The sequence below is a fragment of the Barbus barbus genome (assembly GCF_936440315.1).
Source record: "Barbus barbus genome assembly, chromosome: 7".
Lineage (NCBI taxonomy): Eukaryota > Metazoa > Chordata > Actinopteri > Cypriniformes > Cyprinidae > Barbus > Barbus barbus.
The window spans coordinates 13,684,904-13,710,217 of record NC_136735.1 but is presented as its reverse complement, the minus strand read 5'-3'; the positions used below and the strand labels follow the sequence as shown (position 1 = coordinate 13,710,217).

General features: G+C 39.6%; 1 protein-coding gene across 1 annotated transcript; it reads left to right on the top strand.

Annotated features, from left to right (window-relative positions):
• Positions 1-7,255: 7,255 nt before the first annotated feature.
• On the top strand, positions 7,256-24,758 carry LOC306873179 (von Willebrand factor A domain-containing protein 7-like). Its single transcript, XM_079422280.1, has 15 exons — positions 7,256-7,568; positions 8,238-8,450; positions 13,157-13,441; positions 13,549-13,642; positions 13,817-13,945; positions 16,453-16,639; positions 16,811-16,980; positions 17,386-17,498; positions 17,746-17,862; positions 20,643-20,837; positions 21,030-21,162; positions 22,747-22,899; positions 23,426-23,521; positions 23,630-23,895; positions 24,084-24,758. The coding sequence occupies exons 2-15, from the start codon at positions 8,253-8,255 to the stop codon at positions 24,453-24,455; spliced, it is 2,508 nt and encodes an 835-aa protein (XP_079278406.1). The 5' UTR covers positions 7,256-7,568; positions 8,238-8,252; the 3' UTR covers positions 24,456-24,758.
• The last annotated feature ends 556 nt before the right edge of the window (positions 24,759-25,314 follow it).

Below are 25,314 nucleotides of genomic sequence, written 5' to 3'. Positions count from 1 at the left end.
GAAAAGTTTTCTAAATTGCAGCCTTGAAATATATGTATAAATATATACTGTAAGGTAATTATTCAATCTTAAGCATTACAGATTTTTGCAGTCATTAGGACCAGATCCAGAATTCACACCTCATATGGTTCAGCGTCTGCGAGAGAGGAGTGGTCCAACAGCCCGCTGGATGACACTGCACCCCAAGGCAGCGATGCCGATGCGGGGGACCTCCATCAGAGTGATGTCGAGCTCCTACGCATCCTGTCCAAGGCAGTGGATGAGTTCGGGTTGGAGTGTGCGCCTCCTGCCGAGCCGGCCAGAAGCCGTCTGTATGAGTGGTACCTTCAGTCGGATCGCGGCTGAAAAGACACCCCGTGGAGACCCGGCCCCTTTTTCCCCGAGGTGCACGACGAGATAAAAAAGTCATGGAACGCGCCCCGCTCACCAGTCAGGTGCATAACCCAGGATCCTCCCTCCTGTCTTCTGTGGATGGAGCTGACCAAGTGGGGTATGTCAAACTCCCCCCCCCGTGGAAGAAGTTGTCGCTGCCCATCTCTGTCCTTCAGACGCGGCGAACTGGAGAGTGAGAAACAACGCATCTCTCCCCTCTAAACCTTGCCACGCCACTGCAAAACTCGCCAGCAAGGCTTTCTCCGCAGCGGGCCAAGCAGCTTCAGCACTGCACGTGATGGCGATACTCCAGGTATATCAGGCCAAGTTGCTTAAGTCTCTGGATGAGGACGGGCCGGACCCAAGTGTTCAAAGAACTCTGAGGCACCACGGATCTGGCCCTCAGAGAGACGAAGGTGACAGCTCGAGCGATCGGCCGCAATATGGGGAATCTTGTGCTAGATCGTCACCTGTGGCTTACTCTGACTGAGTTGAAGCGCAGAAGTAGTCGAAGGCCATTAGCCACTTCCTGCCAAAGCGCGCTGGCACGAAACCTCCTGCACGTTCCCGCTCCTCCTCAGCGCCGCACGGGAAGACCGCATGCCTCTTCTGCTGCTCTTCAGCGCGAACATGAGCCGTTTCAACGGTGTGTTAATGTCCACTTTACGGGAGCGGAATGCCTCAGTTCTGCGAGAGGATATACAAAATCTATATATAAAAAATATATAAAATCTTCTCGCAAAGCACGCTGTGGAGGCAGTACCCCTCACAGACCCTGTTTTACAGTCGTTATTTTCTGGTGCCAAAGAAAGATAGCGTACTCTGCCCAATCTTGGACCTGAGACCGCTGAATCGAGCGCTTTCAAAGCGCTTGTTCAAAATGATTACATTAAGACAAATCCTCTCACATATCAGGCCGAGAGATTGGTTTATCTCCGTGGATTTAAAGGATGCTTATTTTCACATTCAGATGAATTCAGGTCTGCCACAGGCGTTTCCTGAGATTTGCATTCGAGGGGATAGAGTACCAATTCACGTTTCTGCCCTTCGGCTTATCCCTGGCCCCTGACACGTTTACGAAATTCATGGACGCTGCTCTCTCTCGGAATGTGCATCCTTAACTATCTCGACGACTGGCTAGTCTTAGCCCAATCAGAGAACACGCTGCGTTAATAGTGTCAATAATGTAAAATGAAAAGATTAAAAAAAAGATTTTCAGTTAAAGGCATTTCATTATTGAATTCAGTGATGTTATCATCCAGCTCAGTTCAGTTTACATCTCTGCAATCAGGTCGACGATATCGCTGGAAACTAAGCAAGCCAGAGGCGACAGTGGTAAGGAACCAAAACTCCATCGGTGACAGAATGGAGAAAAAAACCTTGGGAGAAAACAGGCTCAGTCGGAGGGCCAGTTCTCCTCTGGCCAAATGAACCAGCAGTTCAATTCCAACTGCAGCAAAGTCAGATTGTAAGGGCTCAACTGGTTCCAGGGGTCTTCCCCGATGGCTGTCTAAGTGGTGGGGTCCTCACTGGGGATCTGTCTCTGACGCTCATCTCGGTGTCCTGGTCTCCGCTGACGTTCAGGGCTGTAGAGGTCGTCTCTGGGTGCTGATCCACCATCTGATCTTGATACGGACTTGATCTGGTGACTGCAGTGACCATTTGGGCTGGATACGGACCGGATCGGGTGGCTACGGTGGCTGGGGATATGTCCCCGGGGCTCATCCAGGTGTCTGGCCTCCGCCGACGATCAGGGCCACATACATCATCTCCTGGCGCTGATCCACCATCTGATCCGGACACGGACTGAGAAACAGAATAGAAACAGACAAATATTAGCGTAGATGCCATTCTTCTTATGATGTAATGAGTACATGGGGAGTGTTCCCGTTTCCGGTTGATCTAATTAATGCAGCCTAACAACCCTTTAACGGATTTGAATAATAGAAGTGTATTAGTGTGTTATGTGTAAGACAGGTTAAAGAAATGTGTCTTTAATCTAGATTTAAACTGACAGAGTGTGTCTGCCTCCCGAACAGTATTAGATGGATTGTTCCAGAGTTTGGGTGCTAAATAGGAAAAGGATCTGCCGCCCGCAGTCGATTTTGATATTCTAGGTATTATCAAATGGCAAAAAGAGTTTTGAGAACGCAGCAGACGTGGAGGATTATAATGTGATAAGACCTCGCTCAAGTACCAAGGAGCTAAGCCATTCAGGGCTTTATAAGTAATTAAAAAGATTTGAAAATCTATACAATGTTTGATGAGGAGCCAATGCAGTGTTGACAGAACCGGGCTAATATGGTCATACTTCCTGGTTCTAGTAAGGACTCTAGCTGCTGCATTTTGGACCAACTGTAATTTCCCACACGGAAAAAACCTATATAAACATATATGTTTTAATATAGGTTTTGATATATGTTTTTAATATATGTGACATATATAAAATTGGCCGTTTTCCTATAATATATGCACCTATATGTTTACCTATATATTAGTAAAATTATTAAAATCCATAGCTGCTAGACAACATAAATAAAACCCAAAATGTCGAAATTTACATTTACATGTACATATAGGGCTTATATGTGGATATAAAGAAGCAATACAGGAGACCTATATGGCCTTTATATGCACATATATGCACCTCAATTTTGCCTATATGTGGCATATATACGCATATATGCAGCATATATGTTATCATATATGTGCATATATACTGCATATAGGTTTCATATATGCGCATATATCCTCATATAGGTTCTTTCCATGTGGGTTGTTGATCAAGCGTGCAGAACAACTACCAAATAAAGCATTACAATAGTCTAACCCTGAGGTCATAAACGCATGAATTAGTATTTCTACATTTGACGTTTAGAGCATAGGTCGCAATTTAGATATGTTTTTGAGATGGAAAAACGCAGTTTTACATATGCTAGAAACATGGCTTTCAAATGAAAGATTGCTATCAAACAGTACACCTAGGTTCCTAACTGATGAAGAAGAATTGCCAGAGCAGCCGTCAAGTGTTAGATAGTGTTCTAGGTTATTACATGTGGGGTTTTTAGGTCTGATAATTAACACCTCTGTTTTTTTAGAATTTAGCAGTAAGAAGTTACTCGTCATCCAGTTTTTTATATCGACTATGCATTCTGTTAGTTTCTCAATTTGGTGTGTTTCACTGGGCCGCGAAGAATTATAGAGCTGAGTATCATCAGCATAACAGTGAAAACCAAACCATGTCTCCTGATAATATCTCCCAAGGGAAACATGTAAAGCGTGAAAAGTAACGGCCCTAGTACTGAGCCTTGAGGTACTCCGTACTGCACTTGTGATCGATATGATACCTGTTCATTCACTGCTACGAACTGATGGCGTTCAGATAAGTACGATTTGAACCATGCTAATGCACTTCCACTAATGCCAACAAAGCGTTCTAGTCTATTTAAAAGAATGTTGTGGTCGATAGTGTTGAACGCAGCGCTAAGATCCTGTAGAACTAATAAAGAGATACAACCACGATCAGATGATTGAAGCATTTGTAACTCTAATGAGAGCAGTCTCAGTACTATGATACTGTCACAAATACTATTTTTCTCTACGAAGGAATATAATTGCGAGGATACTACCTTTTCTAGTATCTTTGACAGAAAAGGGAGATTTGAAATCGGTTTGTAATTAACTAAATCTTTGGGGTCAAGTTGTGGTTTTTTAATGAGAGGCTTAATAACAGCCAATTTGAGGTTTTTGGGGACATATCCTAATGACAGTGATGACTTAATAATAGCCAAAAGAGGATCTATGACTTCTGGAAGCAGCTCTTTTAGCAGTTTAGAGGGAATAGGGTCTAACATACATGTTGTTGGTTTAGATAATTTAACAAATTTATACAATTCTTCCTCTCCTGTAGCAGAGAATGAGTGAAATTGTTCCTCAGGGGATCTATAGTGCGATATTGTAGCTGACGGCTGCATGGTTACAATTTTATCTCTGATAGAATCGATCTTGGAAGTACTGTAAAGTAATTCATAAAGTCATTACTGCTGTGCTTTTGGGAAATACAAACATCTGTTGATGCTTTATTTTTCGTTAATTTAGTGACTGTATTGAATAAATACCGGGGGTTATGTTTGTTTTCTTCTAGAAGAGACGAAAAGTAATCAGATGTAGCAGTTTTTAATGCTTTTCTGTAGGATAGGGTATTTTCCCGCCAGGCTATACGAAATGCCTCTAGTTTTGTTTTCCTCCATCTCCGGAGGTCACTCAAAGGTGTGAGTGTGCTCATTATACCACGGAGTCGGACTGTTTTCTTTGATCTTCCTTAAGCGTAAAGGAGCACCTGTATCTACAGTGCTAGAAAAGAGTCAGTTTTTCTGCGCTGTTGGATATGCTGAGGAATTGAGATAAATCAGGAAGATTACTTACAAAGCAGTATTTTATGGTAGAGGTGATGGTTCTACCATACATGTAACAAGGTGTAGAATTTACAGTTTTAGCTATATGGAGTTTACACAAGACTAGATAATGATATATATCAATGAGATATCATTGCTTTGCTGCAGAATTTCAACACCACTAACATCAATTCCATGTGACAGTATTAAATCTAGAGTATGATTTCGACAATGAGTAGGTCCGGAAACGTGTTGTCTAACCCCAATAGAGTGCAGAATGTCTATGAATGCTGATCCTAATGCATCTTTTTCATTATCGACATGGATATTAAAATCGCCAACAATTAAGACTTTATCTGCAGCCAGTACTAACTCAGATAGAAAATCAGCAAATTCTTTAATAAAGTCTGTGTGGCGCCCTGGTGGCCTGTATACAGTAGCCAGTACAAACATCACAGGGGATTTATCACTAACACGTGTTTCTCTAGATAATGTTATACTCAGCACCATAACTTCAAACGAGTTATACTTAAAGCCTGCCCTCTGAGAAATACTGAGAATATTGTTATAAATTGTAGCAACACCTCCCCCTTTACCTTTCGGATGTGGTTCATTTTTATAGCAGTAATCTTGGGGGGTGGACTCATTTAAAGTAATGAATTCATCTGGTTTTAGCCATGTTTCTGTCAAACAGAACAAATCTAGATTATTATCATTGATCAAATAATTTACAAAAAGTGCTTTTGTAGAAAGGGACCTGATATTCAATAAGCCAAGCTTTATCAATTGTTTCTCTGTATTGTAAACATTTTTTATTTGTTGAACATCAATTAAATTATTACTCTTACTTTGGTTTGGACGTTTTCTGTATTTTCTAGTTCGGGGAACAGACACAGTCTTTATAGTGTGATATCTGGGTGAAGTAGTCTCTATGTGCTGAGAATGAACTGACTTCTGTGATGTAGGGTGGCTAGTAGACGGTCGGTTTAGCCAGTCTGTCTGCTTCCTGACCTGGGCCCCAGTTAGTCAAGTACAAACTCTTAAGACTATGTGCCATATTTCTAGAGTTTGTTGAGTATTTACTTGTTGAGTTTTGTTCCAGTCACTTGTCTGTCTTCAGTCCTGTCCAGTCCAGTCCCATCCTGTCCTGCAGGCTGAGCTACCGGTCTTCTCCCTGGGTCTGCCACGCAGCCAAGCTAGTGCATTGCCAAGAGAGATCACAAGTGAGGAGTGGTTGAGCTTCGTGTTCCTGTCAGGCCACCGCTGCCACCTCCGGTCATCTCCTGCACAGTCCCTTCTCCTCTCTGGCCAACGGTTATCCAGGGCTGGACCCTACGGCCCCTCTCTCAGCCTGCCTTACTACTAGTCATCTCCTGCCTATTGTTTGAGCTGTGTTCACTCCCCTCCTCACTTTCTCTCGTCTTGTCTGCAAATTTGTCTAATAAATCTGGTAACACACTCTGCATTTGAGTCCTCACTCCTTCTAGTGGCTTTGCTTTGAATCATTGGTTCACATATACAATGCCCTCCATAAGTATTGGAACAGTAAAGACAAAATTACTCTTTTGGCTGTGGAGTCAAGACATTTACAAATGATTAAAAGATGAATATGAGGCAAAACTACAGAATGTCACATTTTATTATTGGGTGATTCAACACACAGATGTTTTACTATATTAGTTTAGTATATTAAAAGTACAACTGCAGGACATTTTATTAAGTACATAAATATAAAATGTATTTGTAGTATGCTTAGCATAAAATAAATGTATTTCAAATTTATATTTATTTTTCACTAGGGACAGCCACCACAAAATCAGACTTTAGTGCCTCTTTTTACTTTGAGATCGTTCTTAATTAACAACACTTGTTAATTAATAATACACATTGGTGGATTAAACATAAAATTAATTACTTGATACACTTAGTAGCACTTTTGTTATTCAAAAACAATAAATATAAATCCTAATCAATCTGTTTTTCTTCACACATTTAACCTATAATTACTTACCCATTTCCTATATGGCACCATTTTCTTAAAAAATAAGGGACCATCAGACCATTAAAAGGTTTTTTATAATTTTTTCACTGAACCTTTCTAAAACAAGCAGATGGTGGGGAAAGTCAAAGTTCTTTCCAGGCGAAGTTGCATTCTTATTTGGTATTTAAACTTTTTTATTAATTTATTTTTTTAAGGACTGACTGGCACATCCTGATTCTCCTGTGTCAGCATGTTTTGGTCATGTTATAACCCAAACCTTTACATAACCTAACTAAAGAGCGATTAATTCCATAACCCATTCCTAAACCTAACTCTAACATCTCTAACAGCCCTCACACCTGACTGGTTGTCAAAAATGTTGTTCCAGCACCAAAAAAGGACTGGGATCCTTCTTTTGAACAGCAGGGTGTGGGTGTTGAAATCAGTCTTCATTATATCTCAAACTTTATCTATTTACATAAGGTGGAGATTATGCAAAGGATGGGTTACTTTCATTTTCGCTCCCTTTTTGGTCTAATTCATGTTCATCACTTTTTATTTAGGGGGTTGAATATCATAAACAGTCTGGGTGTATTCATTTTGTAGATATGGCATGTAGGTGATTTATTTATTTTATTTTTTTGAAAAGCATATAGTCTAATGATGTTTAAAATGGAAACAGGATGTGTTTAAGGCTTATCATTTATGCAATCACCTAGTTGCCTGTGACATTAATGTGACTTCCAATGTAAAAGGATATGTATGTATATATACAAACGGAGCCTGCAAATACATTGTACTCAAGCAAAGTCTACAGCAAGGTAATGCAATCTAAAGAAATTCATAGAAATATAGAAATGTACCACTCAATTACTAAAATACATTTTGTATTTTATGTATTATGTCTTCTCACTTGACAGCTGTTACACTTTCTCTCAACCAGATGTACTCTGTTAGCATTAAAAATTAAAATTCTGTTACCTTACTCACTCTCATGTCATTAAAATCTGTATGACTTTCTTTTGTGAAACAAAAAAAAAGTTCTCATACACTTTCATTACACTGAAAAATACTGTTATATTCTGTATAGCTATGGAGTATACTATTAAAATGTAATTTTGTTTTTCATGAAAGAAAAAAATCACAAATGTTTGTGGTGATTTATTTTTGTTAAATCTGAGATTCATTATGACCTGAAATTGGAGTCATAAGGGAAAAATCCAATATGTGTGTTGTTGGGGCCATCACTTTCACTTTAAATATTTATTGTTCTGATGAGACAGCTTGTTATTTAGACAGCAGCATATATATGCAAACACAATTAAACACAATGAATGGAAACATTGCAATAGAGAGAAACCTAAGAGGACTTGAGACACTATTCACAAGGGTTTTATTATAGATAATAAAAGAGGAAAAGTAGGATAATGATATATTTCATTAAAATTTCATACACAATGAATTAATTCCCATTATTAATTTTCTCACAGTTGTCGTGAACAGTCATGGTTTCACTGGTTGTAGTGGCCATATTTCTCCTCCAGGGGGCTCCATTTCAGTCCCCTCAGGCTGCAGCATTCAAAATCTTCCCTGCCGCTGGATCCCTCACCCATCATCAAATCACTGAGGCAGCTTTCCTCCGAAAGATGGCGGAAGTGTGTCGTGACGTAGCTACTGCCCGGGGCAAAGACTTTACACTACCTGTAAGATGTAAAATTTTGATAGATAGATAGAAACAAATTAATTGTTTTATTTATTTATTTATTTATTTGGGAACTTCATATTACAAATTCAAGTCAAGTCAAGTCTGCTTTATTGTCAATTCTTCCACATGTACAGCACATACATACAGAGAATTGAAATTGCGTTACTCTCAGACCCTTGGTGCATACAGTTAACATTAAACACTGACAGTAGACGTTCAAATACAGATAAATACAGTTTAAACATATGTACATACAACTATACAGATATACAAATGAGGACATTGTAGAAAAATAAAGAAAGAGATAGATAAAGTGGCATAAGGCACATGGCAGATAGAGTGCAAACCAGTTAAATAAAACAAAACTGTGCAGATATATGTGTAGTGCAAGAGGAGCTTATCAGTCTGAGGACATTTTAGAAAAATAAAAAAAGGAGATAGATAAAGTGGGGTCGTAGTATCAGAGTTCAGTGTTGCATGGGGTAAAAGAGGGGGGGGGGGGGGGGGGGGGGGGGACAGGAGGGAGTTCAGCTTCCTGACAGCCTGATGTATGAAGCTGTCCTTCAGTCTGCTGGTCCTCGCCTAGAGACTCCGCAGTCTGCTGCCATCAGGGCTGTGTGTCGGGTGGGTTGGATCACCTGCAATGCAGAGGGCTTTGCGGGTGAGACGGGTACTGTAAATGTCCTGGAGGGAGGGGAGAGTGACACCAACGATCTTCTCAGCTGCTCTCACTATGCGTTGAAGTGACGGAGTTGGAGTTGTGTAACGGTGTGCAGTCGTGGGTCAGCAGAGTGAAGAGGAGGGGGCTCCGCACACATCCTTGGGGGGCCCCAGTGTTCAGTGTGATGGTGCTGGATGTGTTAATGCTGACCCGTATTGCCTGAAGTCTCCCTGTCAGGAAGTCCAACAGCCAGTTGCACAGAGAGGTGTTGAGCCCCAGCTGGATCAATTTGTGAGTGAGCTGTTGAGGGATGATTGTGTTAAATGCTGAACTGAAGTCTATGAACAGCATCCGGACATATGAGTCTTTTTTGTCCAGATGTGTGAGGGCTGGGTGGAGGGCAGTGGCGATGGCATCATCGGTCGAGCGGTTGGACCTATATGCAAACTGGAAGGGGTCCAGGGAGGGGGGGAGGATAGACTTGATGTGGTGCATGACTAGCCGTTCAAAGCACTTCATGAGGATGGGAGTGAGTGCTATTGGACGGTAGTCATTGAAGCAGGATGGAGATAACTTCTTCGGGACTGGAATGATGGTGGTAGCTTTGAAGCATGTGGGGACAACGGCCTGATTTAGCGAGATGTTGAAAATGTCTGTGAAGACATCAGTGAGTTCCACTGCACAGTCTCTCAGTACATGCCCAGGAATGTTGTCAGGACCCGGAGCTTTGCGTGCATTGATCCTGCTGAGGGATCTCTTCACACTGTCCGGGGACAGTCGCTGGGAGGAGGTGGAGTCTTCTGTGCAGTGGTGCTGTTATGTGCCTCAAACTGAGCAAAGAAGGCATTCAGCTCATTCAGCAGGGGGATGGTGCTGTCACAGGTCTGTGGTGGGGGCTTGTAGTCCGTAATGGTCTGTATCCCCTGCCACAGGCTCCGAGAGTCTCTGCTGTCGCTGAAACGATGCGCTATCCTCCTGGAGTACTGTCTCTTGGCCTCTCTGATGCTGCGTGAAAGGTTGGCCCTAGCTGTCTTCAAGCCCTCCTCATCTCCAGCTCTAAAGGCAGCGTTCCGAGCCTTCAGAAGTCTGTAGACCTCCCCTGTCAGCCACGGCTTCTGGTTGGCCCTGACAGTAATAGACTTTTTGACCGTTACATCATCAGTGCACTTGGTGATGTAGGCAGTGACAGTCTCTGAGTACTCTTGGAGGTATGTAGTGTTGTTGTGTGTGGCAGCCTGTTTAAACATATTCCAGTCAGTGGTGTCAAAACAGTCTTGAAGTGCCTCTGACGACCCTTCCGGCCACACTTGTATCTGTTTGTGTATTGGTTTGATGACTTTAACGAGCGGTCTGAAAGAGACCGCTCGTCTTTTTTACCCTTCTCCCAAAACAGCTTATAGTAGTAAATACTACTGTTTCAGCTGTTAAAATAGTTCTGTTTTGTATGTAATGGCAAAGTGATTATATTTTGTTTCGTTTTTTATCAAAGGTAGGGTAAGTGATTTCTGGTAGCCAATGTTGATATTTTAAATCACCAAAACAAACACGCCCCTGCCTCAAAATGTTCTCGGCCCTATTTTGATAGCTCCGCCCTACACATACACAGCCTACTCAACCCAGGCAACGATTAGTTCTGTGAAACAAAGCAAAACCAATGTTACACTGTGTCTACACCGGATGCGAGCGGCGCGACAAATCTCCGACAGAAAACTGCTGCCACATTCTATTTATGATGTGCTGACACAAATTTAAAATGATTTTCAACGGTCTCTTTATCGCATCCAGGCAGACATTAGCTGTTGCGGCACGGCGTCAGTCCTGTGCACTGAACGCTCTCTCCTCCACATCATGAGTAGACACGCCCCTTACTGCTGATTGGCTACAAGTTTATTTTGGTACTCGGCCCAGATTCAGTTTTCTAAAGCGTTTTTGAAAGATTTCATACCCTACCTTTAAGTTAATTTAGAAAAAAACGCTTGGAGTATTTTTTGCTCGTTAAATATAAGTTTTTGTTTTTTAAAGTAACGACCAAGCGGCCAGCGGCAGACAGTGAGCTGATTATAGCCAGTGTTTGATCAATTTAGCCTTCTCAAATCATCTCGAATTGCCTAAAATAAAATCTATAGATATAAAGCAGGTCAAGCATATAACAATGTTTAAACGTTAAACATACAGTAGATAAATTTGCGCTATATCCAATGGTTTGTGTGGAGAGTGGAAGCTTAAGTGCGCTTTGCAGGACATGGAGGCGCCAGTGCAATCACTTGCATTTTTTTCAGTGGAAATAACTTAAAATACCTATGCCATAATTTTTGTTCATAAAGGTAAGAGTAATACATCATTTGGAACTGTAAAGGGTCTACTTTTATTTGTGTGTACTCACAATATTAACAAACCGTAGTGCTTTTACATGCACTTTCTGCTGTCTCGGTCTTGAACAGGAGCACTTCAGAAAAATTAACCGAAACTCAGTGAATACGTGCCTCACAGACATGACAAATATATCTATAGAAAGCTTTAAATACTACTTAACGAAATAAAACAAATCAAAAACAAAATTCTTTCATTATAATCACAATCATAATCTGCAAAGATGCACTTCTCTTTAAAGGTGCATCTAATGGGGAGATGGCGATTCAGGATCGACAGCTTCATCCTTGCGACATGGATTCAGAAAACAATAGTTTATTATTAAATAATTCACATATCCCCTTACTATTTCCCCCTGACACATTCATGGTAATTACTTTTGCTGTGGCTTTGCGGTAAGCTTTAGCCTATTGTGTGCATTTGAACGCAGAACTTTTCAGCTGTGCTGACAGCATGCACTTTGCTAAACACTATGCACACTAAACACAGTCGAGCCACTCTTGACAGTCGTGGGAGCACGGTCTCGTGTTGTTTCCACCAGCGCGGTAATTTTTTTCATCACTAATTGATGGATGTCTAAAATATAAAAAAATAAGGAGGAGCCTAAAACAGGCCCGAGGCCCTGCTTGCGTCTGAACTATGACGTGAAAACTGTCCCGAAGCCTGGCCCTAGGGGCTTAAAAAAAATTAAGCCCGGCCCGGGCTGAAATGCAGGGCTCTAACTCAAGGCATCCTAGGTGTATATGACTTTCTTCTTTCAGACAAATCCAATCTGAGTTTGTTTTTTAAATGTCCTGGCTCTTCCAAGCTTTAAAATGGCAATGGGTAGGTGTTTTTGTTCAGCAGTTCAAAAGAAGTCCAATAAAGTGCATCCATCCATAATAAAAAGCGCCTCACATGGTTCCGGGGTTTGAATAAAGGCCTCGCTCGTCTAGCGAATCGATGCATTTTTGTAAGAAAAATATCCATATTTAAAACATTATAAACTGTTAGCTTGTGCTAACTTTCGTACAGACAAGCTGTTCCGGGATACAGGAGAAAACCAGTCAGCTGTGCCATGTGATAATGATGTCATTAGGTCAGATTGAGTTAGACCTATCGGACTGCGCCAACTAGAGTTTCATGCCAGACCTCTGTATTTGTTTACAAAGCTTCCTTACTTTAGCAAAGAAAAACTAGTCTCCTCTTGGCTTATATCGAATTCCTCTAACATTTTTTCTCATTTTGTACTTCTAATTCATGACAGGTGTTTTGTTTTGCTCTCTCCTCCATGCTTCTGCATTCATCACGTCTTACAGGTGCATACGTCCTACGTCATCCGCTCAGAACGGCTTGCGTGTATGACAGTTTATGACATTTTAAATACGGGTAATTTTCTTACAAAAACGTACGTTTTATTGGACTTCTTTTGGACAGCATCACTAATTATAATGGGTTCTATAGTATTTTGTCACAGTGCTCACATCTGGTGTAGACATGGTTTACACTTTTTGCTTACTGTGACCTCACATTGTGACCACATCATGACTATCCTGGGAGCTCATGGTGAGATCACTATGAGATCAAATTGCTGACTTGGTACTTTTGTTTACTGTTACAAACTAGGTTACAGAATTCATAAATACTAATTTTCTGAAAATTTTAATGCTCATTTTTTTCTTCCACTCCTCCAGATCAACAGCAAACTGACTGCAACTACCGTCCAGAGAGCATGCTCAAGTTCATATTCTTATCTATTAAAACTGTCCACTTTTAATCTAGCTATTATTCAGACTTCCCTCAGCAATGCAGCTGTGGATGGAAATCAGTTCAGTACTGCTCATCATTTTGATAATGAAGATTTCAAAAATGGACGCGACCTCATCACACAGGGCATAGCTGCTGTGAAAGTCAGCATCAAAAAGGGAAACTATTTGTCTGCCCGCTCCAGTCTTGGTAAAGTATGTCATACTTTACAGGTATGTTAGTTCTGGAGACCATACTGGGACTGTGAACTGAATTGAGCACATTTTTCCCCCCAAAACTGTTAAGAACAATGTAACAAATATATGTGTTATGTGTGCAGGATTTCTATAGCCACAGTAACTGGGTGGAACTCGGAAGCACTGCTCCATTTAGCACCCTGATCAAACCTGAACGTCCTCTCGACAACCTAGCAGGTACTGTAGACTTTTCTTAAGTTGTTTTTTGTATTCATCTTAAAATTAAGTTCCTCAGTCACTTAATTTATTTACAATTGCCCACCTATGCCAAATAAAAAATGTCATGCTTTACATATTGTGTAAATTTACCACTTTCTGTACCATATATATATGGATGATTGGTGTGTATAGGTCCCAAAACAAAAACATGTAAAAGCTGTGTTGGAGAAGACTGCAGTGACAACATTGTCCCAGAGGTAGTGAAGCAGAAGATATTAACATCCGGATATTTCCGCTTGTTTTCCTCAACCAAACCGGCAGGTAAGAAAGTTTAGTATCTCATGCATTAGCACTGGTAGGTGTTTTGGTGTTCAGGTCAAATATGATATGTAATTTTAATTTACTTTCCCTATCTGTCGGTCACTATGAATTGTCGTAACAACATTAGGGGTTTACTTGGGAGCCCTAATCATCTCTGATTATAAGAGAAAATGCCAATGAAATTTGGCAGCTGGATTTTGCATGCTGAGCCACTCCCTGTGCATATGGGTATGAAGAGGCGAAGGGTGCAGCCACTCATTCAGATTTTTTCTTTGGAGCTGAGTGATTATATGAAAGCTGTTATACTCCACAAAGCCTTTCATCTGATGTGTGTCGGAGAGCTGTTCTGGTTGGTGGTATGGCGCCAACAGCAGTGTCCCTTTCAGCGATTCCCCTGTGTGCTTCAACCAAAAGAGCAGTTTCTCTAAAAGACCAAATTGCAGATTTCTCACGTCTTTTTAAAGATGCTGCACCGTCCATGTCCTCTTAGTTGTGGTTGTTTCCTGTTCTTTGATGAAGGCCACGAGCATGTCTTCCATGTCTGGGCATACAGCCAAAGCCACTAGAAGGCAAGCTTGCAACCTTTAGTCAAAAAAGTGTAATGGCTAAAGCTAAAGGCCCGGGACACATGATGATCGGGCTAGTTTGTTTGGTGTGTTCCACTCGTCGGCTCTTGTCGGGCTCACGTCGGGGCCGTCGGTGAGAGGGAGAACTCTGATTGGATGTTCAGTTAGCGCACGAGTCAGTGTCTGAGAATTACAACGAAAGTGATGAAAACGAGCACATAAATGAAGGCGGTACAGACAGAAGGCTGTTTAAATGTTACATGATCTTTCCCAATCATTCTAATACGGGAATGTTTTTATAACAACATCAGCCGCTTAAAATGATTAGTTATCAACGTTACTGATATTCGAAATGGTAAGCAAGCGCTGCTTTGTTTCCGTTTTGTATATCTGCGTTTATATTGTATATTTTTGTTTCGGTTTCTCCTGAACGACTAATATTTACTTTTGATAGCTGCTGAAACAGACAGTTAATTCCTCTCACGCATGCGCAGTATGCACATGTTAGTTTGCAGTCAGCTGCCGATGCGAGGCGACAACACCGTCGGCTTTCGTCACCGCTAATTCTTTGAAGTCGGCTTGGTGTGTCCCGGCCTTACCGCTTCCACTTTGGCAGTACGTGGGAAAGGAGACCAGACGCTGTTTTTTAAATGGCTGTCAATGGAGGAGAGGCTTCATTACACTGAATAAACAGCTTTTTAGAGGAAAAAGCTTATAATTTAATGAATCGACAGTCTATCTGTTAATCTTCAACATGTTTTACACTAAACAATACTTTTGGATTGAACAATTTTTAAAGTTTACCACGAAAAAAATTCTGCTTATGGCACTTCTCATTCATTCCTATGGTATCCATAAACTGTTTTTTTGAGATGGAAAAACGCACTTTTACAGATGCTAGAAACATGGCTTTCAAATGAAAGATTGCTATCAAACAGCACACCTAGGTTCCTAACTGTTGAAGAAGAATGTCTTTATGAAGGTCTCGAAGGGTGCCCTTACCCCATTACAGGAAGTGGGCATCAGGATCCCCAACTATCTCAACGACTAGCTCATCATGGCCCAGTCAGAAGAACAGTTGTGCTATCACAGGGACCTGGTGCTCTGGCAACTCAGCCAGTTGGGGCTTTCAGGTCAAATGGGAAAAGAACAAGCTCTCCTCTGTGCAGAGAATCTCTTTTCTCTGTATGGAGTTAGACTCGTGAGTATGACAGCACGTCACACTAATGAGTGCGCCCAGTCAGTGGCAAACTGCCTGAGTTCCTTCAGAGGCAGGACAGTGGTACCACTGAAAAACTTTCAGAGGCTCCTTGGACATATGGTATCCACAGCTGCAGTCACGAAGCTCAGATTGCTTCATATGAGACCACTTCAGCACTGGTTACACTCCCGAGTGCCGAGATGGGCATGGCACCATGGTACACTTCACGTGACAATCCTGCCACTCATTCAGCCCCTGGACAGACCTTTCTGCAGGCTCAAGTCACTGCGTGCCGTCCACACTCCGATGCGCTCTCATGACAGCTCACTTTACCTGGAAACCTAGAAAATTATGCGTTTGAGAGAGGCGGGGCATAGAGGAACTACAATAATGTACAGTATTTGAAAACTGATGTGTTTTTTTATCATTAAAGTATGTGAACATATTCTGTTACATTAAATACGTAACTCATGATCTTTAAAATGGCATCATATGACCCCTTTAATATCAGAGATGATTGGGGCTCCCAAGTAAACCCCTAATGTCATCACGACATAATGTTTCCGTTCCCTCCATCAAGGAACGAGGGTTATGTACGTAACCGGGACATACTGAAGAATGAAGAATTTTTTTTTTTTTCCCCGAACTGGACATTTGATTTGTTTGATTCTGAGAGTAGAGAGATGCTGACACTTAAAACACTTTTTTTTTTCAACATTTCCATAAAAATTGTCTGTCAGGCAAATGTAGCCACGGCGGCTTGTTTGACAGGACCAGTTCAAGAGAACCCACTGGAGGCATCAATAAGGATGACATCAGCTCAAGTCATGGTTTCCTTCATAAGCGTGCTGCTGAAATGGCCATCAGAGCTACTATGGAACTGCTGGAAGACATCCGACTGGCCACAGGCAATGTAGCCTTTCTTCGGTATGATGTTTCAAAACCTCTATGATTTTGATTCTTTCAAGGAGCATAAACGTTTTTTTTTTTTAGAAAAAATGTCCATACTGTACATTTTTCATTCATTCATTCATTAAAAAAAAAGGAATAGAGTGAGCTAACTCTTAAATTTTTCATTCCCCCGATCTCTCTTTTTAGATTGATGGGCCTCACTCAGACTTCAGTTATGGCTTTTGTGTTTGACACCACAGGAAGTTTTTTTAATTACATTGAAGTGTTCAAGAGGGTGTGCTTCAGCATCATAGACAGCAGGAGAGGAACATCAGAGGAACCTTCAGAATATGTTCTAGTCACATTTAATGACCGGGGTAAATCTATTTTGCTTAATATAGCACTTTTCACATTTTTTTAGGCCCACTGCTGGTTTTCCTTCATAGTTTGATGCTATAAATAGTTTGGTGATTATGAATATGGAATAGTTGTTGGTGCTATGCAGTAGGTGAGAGGAGACTCAACAGACTGATTCAATCTAATAGATAGGCAACAGTTCAGTTCAGTTGAGAACAGAAAAAGTGAAGCTACAGTGTGCTCACCAAAATTCTACCAAGATTGGAAAAACAGCCTGTTTTGATGAGTCTCGATTTCTGCTGTGACATTCAGATAGTAGGTCAGAATTTTATACATGTGAGATACATGGACCCGGCACATTTTATAGTTTAGTTTAAAATGCACTGTTCTTGGTCTCTGTAATGTGTGTGTGTTTCTGATGACAGATTCTGGACCTCTGATTCGGACTGGGAATGCAGACACATTCAAAGAATATATTAATTTGCTTTTAGCATCTGATGGTGGAAACTTCTCGAATATGTGCCTGTCAGCACTCCTGGTGTGTGTGTGTGTGTGTGTTTGGACCATTATTTAAGCATTCATTAAGCTAGTTAAAGTTCATACTGAAATTAGTATGCACAAAAACCTATAAAATAATATTATGAAGGTTTAGATAAAAAATATTGTCAATTAATAGGTTTACCTTTTATATAAATATAGTTATGAAGTGAATATAATCTCAGACGTTTTTGTTCTGTTTTGTTTTTTGTCCTTTTGGTCTGTTTTGTTGTTTCATGGATATACAGTTGACACTGACACAAGCACCTCCATCATCAGACATTTTTGTTTTCACTGATGCTGCAGCAAAGGACTCAGAATTAAAAAGCACGGTTGAGACCATGATGGAAAGCACCCAGTCAACAGTGAGTGTCCGCTTCAATTTCTTGATTTGTTTCTTGACTTATGTAACTCGTCTTAATATCTATAACAAACAGATTTCTTTTTAGGTAACATAAGTTAATGCATTAGGTATCGCAAATCAACAGTAAACAATAATACATAAAACATGCATTAATAATGATTAAGAAACGCCGTAAAAATGGTTAATTGCTAGTTCATGATACATAATGCATTAACTAATGTTAGCAAATTGAACCTTATTGTAAAGTGTACATTGAGTGCTGGCAGAGTCGGACAGTAACTAAGTACATTTACTTGAGTATTGTACTTCAGTACACTTTTTGAGTATCTGTACTTTACTTGAGTATAATTTTTTTTCTGGAAACTTATGACTTCAACTTCACTACATTTGAAAGACAAATATTGTACTTTTCACTCCACTACATTTCAATCCAGGTCCTGGAAGTAGAAAGTTGTTTCTATGTAGCAGCTTTGAAAGTCAGTGGGTGATTTTTCTTCTTCTCTAAAATGTGACTTTCTTTTTTTTCAGACAGTTTATCATTCATCACTCTTAGGGCTACATGAAGTGATTTCCCAGCATTTTTGTGAACACTGACCAGTTGCAAATGTGATATTTATTTACAACAGTTCAATAATAAGTGAACTGTGAAATAATAAGTGAAATAATCATAATAATAAGTTATATTGTGGTATATATTAGACACAATATTGTCTGATTTTGCTAAATTATGTTAAAATATGACCTATAAAGCCACAGAAGAACTGTTGTGTGTCTCCTAATAAAACACAGTAGGTGTTGGACTTGAAGCAGCACTGCACTGACTGTTCTGTGTGTGACATCAAAGTACTGTGAGAGCGATTAGACAGCAAATTTTTGTTTTGATGTCAAATAAGTCTTGCTGTTTTGCTTTTTTGTTAAAGCAGTGTTGCTGTTGTAAAGTTACACAGCTACAGTTGCTGGGTTTTAAAGCAGGTTTGATTTTTTTTTCTTCCTTATCACTCTGTACTTATATTTCACTGTCCACTCTTCAAATGTGGATGAATGCTACACACAGATGTGTGCACACACTGTCAGAGCTGTGTGAGATCACTACCATCCTGCTTTTGTGGGGGTGGGTAGGGGTGTTACATATATACACCCCCCCCCCCCCCCCCCCATATGTTTTTAACATTCTAAAAGCTCTTTATTCCAGAGATACTACAAGCTAGTCAGTGTATTCAGTATGTGTAATGTATTGTAAGTTGCTTCAGAGGTATTACAAATTTTACATACAACAATAATACCATTTACTTTTGGTACTTAAGTGTTACCTTTATTGTTATTATAATAGTAAGTACATGTAACGTATATCAAGGACACCTTAAAGTGGGTAACACTTTATTTTAAGGTGTCCATAATACAGAGTAATTACCTAGTTAAGTACTTAGCAGTAGCCGCTGTACTTACACGAAACAAAATGTACTTACCATGTATCTAAGTTATGGAACAGCCTGTACTTACAGATTGTAATTATGTAGATGTAATAGGCAGCTACTGATACACATATGTGACAGATTGAGTCTGTTACACAGCTACTTATGTAACCAAAAGATTGTTACTTGTGTTGAGACTTTATACAACGTAATTATAAATGTAAGTACACAGACATAATCTACTTAAAATAAAGCGTATCAAGATTGTACTTAAGCGTACTTCATGTGTATCTATACTGTACACCTTATCCAGCTGCACCTTAGTTTGATTTAACCCACCAGAACACAGCTTAAATACATGTAATACCTTTCTAATTACATTACAATTACATAATATTACAGGCATAAGCTACTTAAAATAAAGCGTATCAAGATTGTACTTAAGTGTACTTCATGTGTATCTATACTGTACACCTTGTCCAGCTGCACCTTAATTTGATTTAACACACCGGTACACAGCTTAAATACATGTAATACCTTTCTAATTACATTACAATTACAGAATATTACAGGCATAAGCTACTTAAAATAAAGTGTATCAAGAATGTACTTAAGCGTACAAGTAGCTGTGTAATAGACTCAGTCTGTTACATATGTGTAACAGTAGCTGCCTATTACATCTACATAATTATAAACTGTAAGTACAGGCTGTTCCATAACTTACTTATATGGTAAGTACATTTTGTTTCTAATTATAAACTGTAAGTACAGGCTGTTCCATAACTTAGTTACATGGTAAGTACATTTTGTTTCATATAAGTACAATGGCTACCCACTAAGTACTTAACTAGGTAATTACTCTGTATTATGACACCTTCAAATAAAATGTTACCCAAAAATTAAATACTTGTAATTACACTATATTTCATTTTCAAATGCTCACAATCAGTCTACAGTTACTTTTTTGATTACATCATTATGTTATTCACACAACGGCAATAAATTATTCATAATTTATTGATTCTCACAATTTTTTTCATTAAACTCAAACTCTCAGTTCCTTCACAAAACCCAGTTTGGGAAATCATGGTATAATGCAATGTTTAATGCACTTCATATTTTTTGGAATATTTTTCTTTCTCTTTGTATTTTAGTACAAGATTCTTCTATTTAAATCAATGTGATGGGGGTGGTAATCAAAAGTAATCTAAAGATTATATTACCTAAAATGTGTAATGTAATGGATTACATTACATTACAGTTTTTCACATGTAGTCTGGAATCAGTAATGGACTACAACTTGTAATTAATCTACCCATGCAGCTCTGTGTACATTTTAACTATTTTCTCTCTTCCTCCCACCATGCAGGTCAACTTCCTGCTTACAAGCTTCTTCTCATTGCATAGTGAAAAAGATGTCTTGCCAACGAGATTAATAGCCCTGTCAGACATACAGTTGTACAGCGACCTGGCCCATGTTTCTGGTGGACAGACTATGGAGATCACAAACACTACATTTTCTCAGGTCACTTCAGTCATTAAGGATGTAATCATCGCTGACCTGGTAAGTTCTAACAATGCTTTGAGCTCAATATATCAACTCCTATCATCACTTTTATAAATAGATGTCTTTTATAATGTACTGTCTGTAAGTACAAATTTGCATTATGCAACCAATTTTATCCTAATCTAAATGCTTTGTTACTGTTTTGTGCTGTTCTTGGAAATAATTGTTTCACAAATGTGTTTCTTGAAGGTGACTGTTCTTCAGATAAAGAGAAATTCATCCAAGGCAGAAAACTATTATTTTGTGCTAGATCCAACTCTGTCCAATGTGACAGTGTATCTCAATGGAGATTCTCTATTCTTTACCCTCTACAGCCCTACAGGTGAGCCAGCATATCTCTGATCAGAATGCTAAATAAATCAGTTTTTCTGTGCTTAATCATCCAGGACGCTCATACTTGTGTAACAGATGAACAGCAGATAGGCTAACTAGTGTGATTCAGTTGGTATCTGTCAAGTTTTGTTTGTGTTTTTCTGTTTTTAGGACTGTTAGTTGTATTGAGTTTGTTTCTTTAGTTGTCTTGTTCAGCTCTCATTATCTTAGGGTGTACTCACACTAGGCACGGTTGACTTGAACCGAGCGTGATTGTGCCCCCTTCCCACTCCCCTGCTGACCTGCACTTACATTACACTTTACGTTCCGGGCCGGAGCACGCTTTATGCTGTCTTCACGTGCTATCAAAATTATCGTAAATACTAATTAGAAATTGGACACGAACGGCCTCTGAAGTCGTATTATTTACTACTCTGAGATTATTTTGATACTCCAGTTTCCGAGTTAGGTGGGCCATAAACTTTAAACATGTTGGGGACAACAATTGTTGCTGTTAATGCTATTCTTTATTCTTCTTTTTTTTTTTTCTTGCCTTGTCATTAAAGTGGTGTCTGTTTATATATAGCCTTTATATAGGCATTTGAAGCATATTGTATTCATAAACAGTGAAATAAGCATGCATTTGGCCAAAATTCCAGATTCTTATCAAACTGACTATCTAGCGTGGCGAATGTTTATCAACCAATGGAATATTACATTTTATTCTTTACGAAAACAAATCACTTGAATGCAAAGTGCTCGTAATCACAACTTCATATGTGGGAAATAGGAAGTTTGTGATAGCACAAGAAGGCAGTAGATAAGCGCTCTCACTCAGCACAGGGGAGTGGATTGATTTGTTATATTTTTTTATTATTATTATTATTTCGAGTCGTTTGGGACGCGGTAACACAAGAACAGAAGAACAGACCTAAAATGGATCTAGCTGTGGATAAAATTCTCCTCCTCATCCAAGGGAACTATTCCCTTGATGACCACACCCATGAGTTTTTACGTCTAGCTCATATGGGACAATACCCAGATGACTCCCTGTGCATCTTCTATCTTGTGGGACTTAATGCTCAAAAGAAAGTGCACCTGCCTGGGGATGGTCTTTGAGGGAACTTCTGCCATCATGTCATCATGCAGATCCTCCTTTACAGTGGGAGAGGAGAAGGAGGGTACCAACCCTGTGGAAGTCCCAAGTCCGGTGGCCCAAGTCCAGTGCTCCCAGAGCTCCCAAGTGGGCTGTCTTTGAGTTTTTCCAGTACCCAATCAAGACTACGGGGCCATGGCTTTTGCCAGCTGCCTTGGCTCTGCTATGGTTTTGCTGGGTCCACCGTGGTTGTTGACATAATCGTTCTGCTCGGGAGGGATCCATGTCTGCTCTAGTGGTCATCACCTGTTCAGCCAGCACTCCCGTGGTCATCTCCTCTGCCAGCTCTTCTGTGGTGGTCAGGGTCATTTCCTCCATCTTCCTCATCATGGTCACCTCTCTGCTGGTTCCACCCTGGTGGTCACCATTCCACCACCCAAAACTGTAATTTTTTTTTTTGTGTAATGTTAATGTAATGTATTGTCCTCACTCCTCCAGGTATGTCTCAGTCTTGTTCAGTGGCAGATGGTCCTCTGGGGAGCATACTGACTGTTGGGAATTTAAGGAGAGTTAAACTCAACTCTGCTAAACAGACAGGGGAATGGAAGATCAGTATAAACTCCACAAGCTCCTACACCCTTAAAGTCTTTGGTAAACATTTTATTTCTGCATTTGTCTAGCTATTAGTTTTTTTGTTTTTGTTTTTTGGAACCAGGCAGCTTTTTAATGAGTCATTTCAATTTATAGGAATAGTTGTATCTATTTGTAAAAATTAAAATGATCTACAATTACTCGCCTGCATGTTGTTTTTAAAGACTTCAGTTCATCTTCAGAACACAAATTAAGACATTTTATATTCGTTCATCAATTCCGTGCTTGCAAAACTATGACGTTTTTAATTAAATAACTGTTAATCCTTTTTAAAACTGTTAAACCCTTTAATGTAAAATGTTTTATTTGCAGTAAAAGCATGACATTGACACCAGCAAGAATTTGTTACAGCTTTTAAAGTTTTCCTGCCATGTAATTTGAAGGAACATTCTTGGCTACTATGACAAAATACAGCGCAAACCCTCTTGCTGTCGATTATTATAAATTATTTTGACTTTCAGTTTGCCAAAGCAAAGTCAATGTGTGCTATATATTTATCTCTATTATCCTTCAATTGTAAATACAGGTCAGAGTTCTGTGGACATCCACTTTTACTTTGTGGAGATATTTAAGGGAGGTCACGAAGACTCGTGGGGACAGAGTTTCACCCGCCCTTTTATTGGTATAATATTGCTATCTTCCTCAAATGACACGCATTCAAGATTTTATTATTTTTTCCTTACAAACACTGCTTAATATTTCAAATAACTGTTTTCTGATTGCTGATCAGGTCGGAACGCTACTTTCTATGTGTCTGTGACTGGAGGAGATTCAGTCGCAGTGACTGACGTGTTTCTAGTTGAAGCTTCAGGATCTGATGTTGTCAGTGGAACAACCAAATCTGTCGGTGCGACAGACTTCCTGGTCAGCATAGACAGAATCCCAGAGTGGCCGTTTATTGTGCAGCTGAAAGGGCTGTTGAATGATTCGTCGTCGGCTACTCGATTCCAGAGGCAGTCACCCACCCAACATAAAGGATCTAGAATAACCATTACGGTGAGAAATACATGTCAAAAAGCTCAGTTCGCAAACACAGATAACTATATATTTACAACCATTGTTAAACTAAATTCGTTTCATTTTACACCATAGTTTTGTACAAAAATGAAAATAATAATAATAAAATATAAACTCTTACTGTATTTGACAAATAGCATATATTTGCCATAACTGTTCCTTCACAGGCCCAATCACAGAATATTATACACCCCGGAGTCCCATTGAGTCTCAACTTTACAGTGGCCTCTAATGCCACAGGCATCAACTACACTATCAGAGCTCGGAATGACCAGGGCTTCAACGTGTCTTTCCCCAGCTCTCTGAAACTGGGGACAGGGGGAATTGCTCAAGGAAGCGTCACACTGATCACACCCTCAGACACAGCGTCATGGATGGCTGTCACACTCACTATTGAGGCAGAAGCTCCGGGATCCACTGATCTGAATTATGTCACACTGCGACTCACTGTCTCCACAGCAAATGCTATTTTCAGTGGATGTTACTCACTTTCCATGTGTCTTACTTTCTTCTGGTTTTTCATTTCTCATTGTATATGATTCTAAATAACATTTAGCACTGCATGTAACACTGTACATTAATATCTTAATATACTTTTGAACATGTCACCAAGGAAGATATCATTCAAGAGGAGTGGAATTTATTGAGTAAAACAAAAACAACAACAACATAATATTCCAGAAATTAATAAAAATTGTCCATTTTATTCCATGTTGATTTTCAGCATCTGCCTTACAGAATTGTAGTCCATTTCCAAAACCTCTGAATTTTCTTTTGTTTTCACACGTAGCTCTTATTAAAAGTATTTTTTTCCAAGAATAATAAACACAATCATAAACATGGATGTTGTCTTATTTTTTTTCAAATGAATCATCACTTAGTTTCACCAATCACAGATAACTGAGAGTTTTTGTCTTAGACCTAAAATTTAAATGCAAACTGACACCTCCACCTTCCCCAGCTCCACCTGTATATATTAGATTAGATTAGATTAGATTCAACTTTATTGTCATTGCACATGTAAGGTACAGGGCAACAAAATGCAGTTAGCATCTAACCAGAAGTGCAATAAGCAGAGGTACAGGATATACAGTGCCTACAATATGTTACATATGTACAGAATATACAGATAAGGCAGTAGTACTATGGACATAATTTACAAGTTTTTAAATACTATCAGTATGATATACAGATGGGTGATATGAACATACTATACAGATGGATTGTGCAGTAAATGTATGTACACTATGAGCAAAAACTATGAAAATAATTAAAAATGGATATGAATGAGCTATAAATTAAGATATATAAACACTAGTGCAATGAACATTGAAAGTGCATAGAAATAAAAATTTACAGTACATAGTACTCAGTGTGTAGATTGGTTGTTTTTTTTTT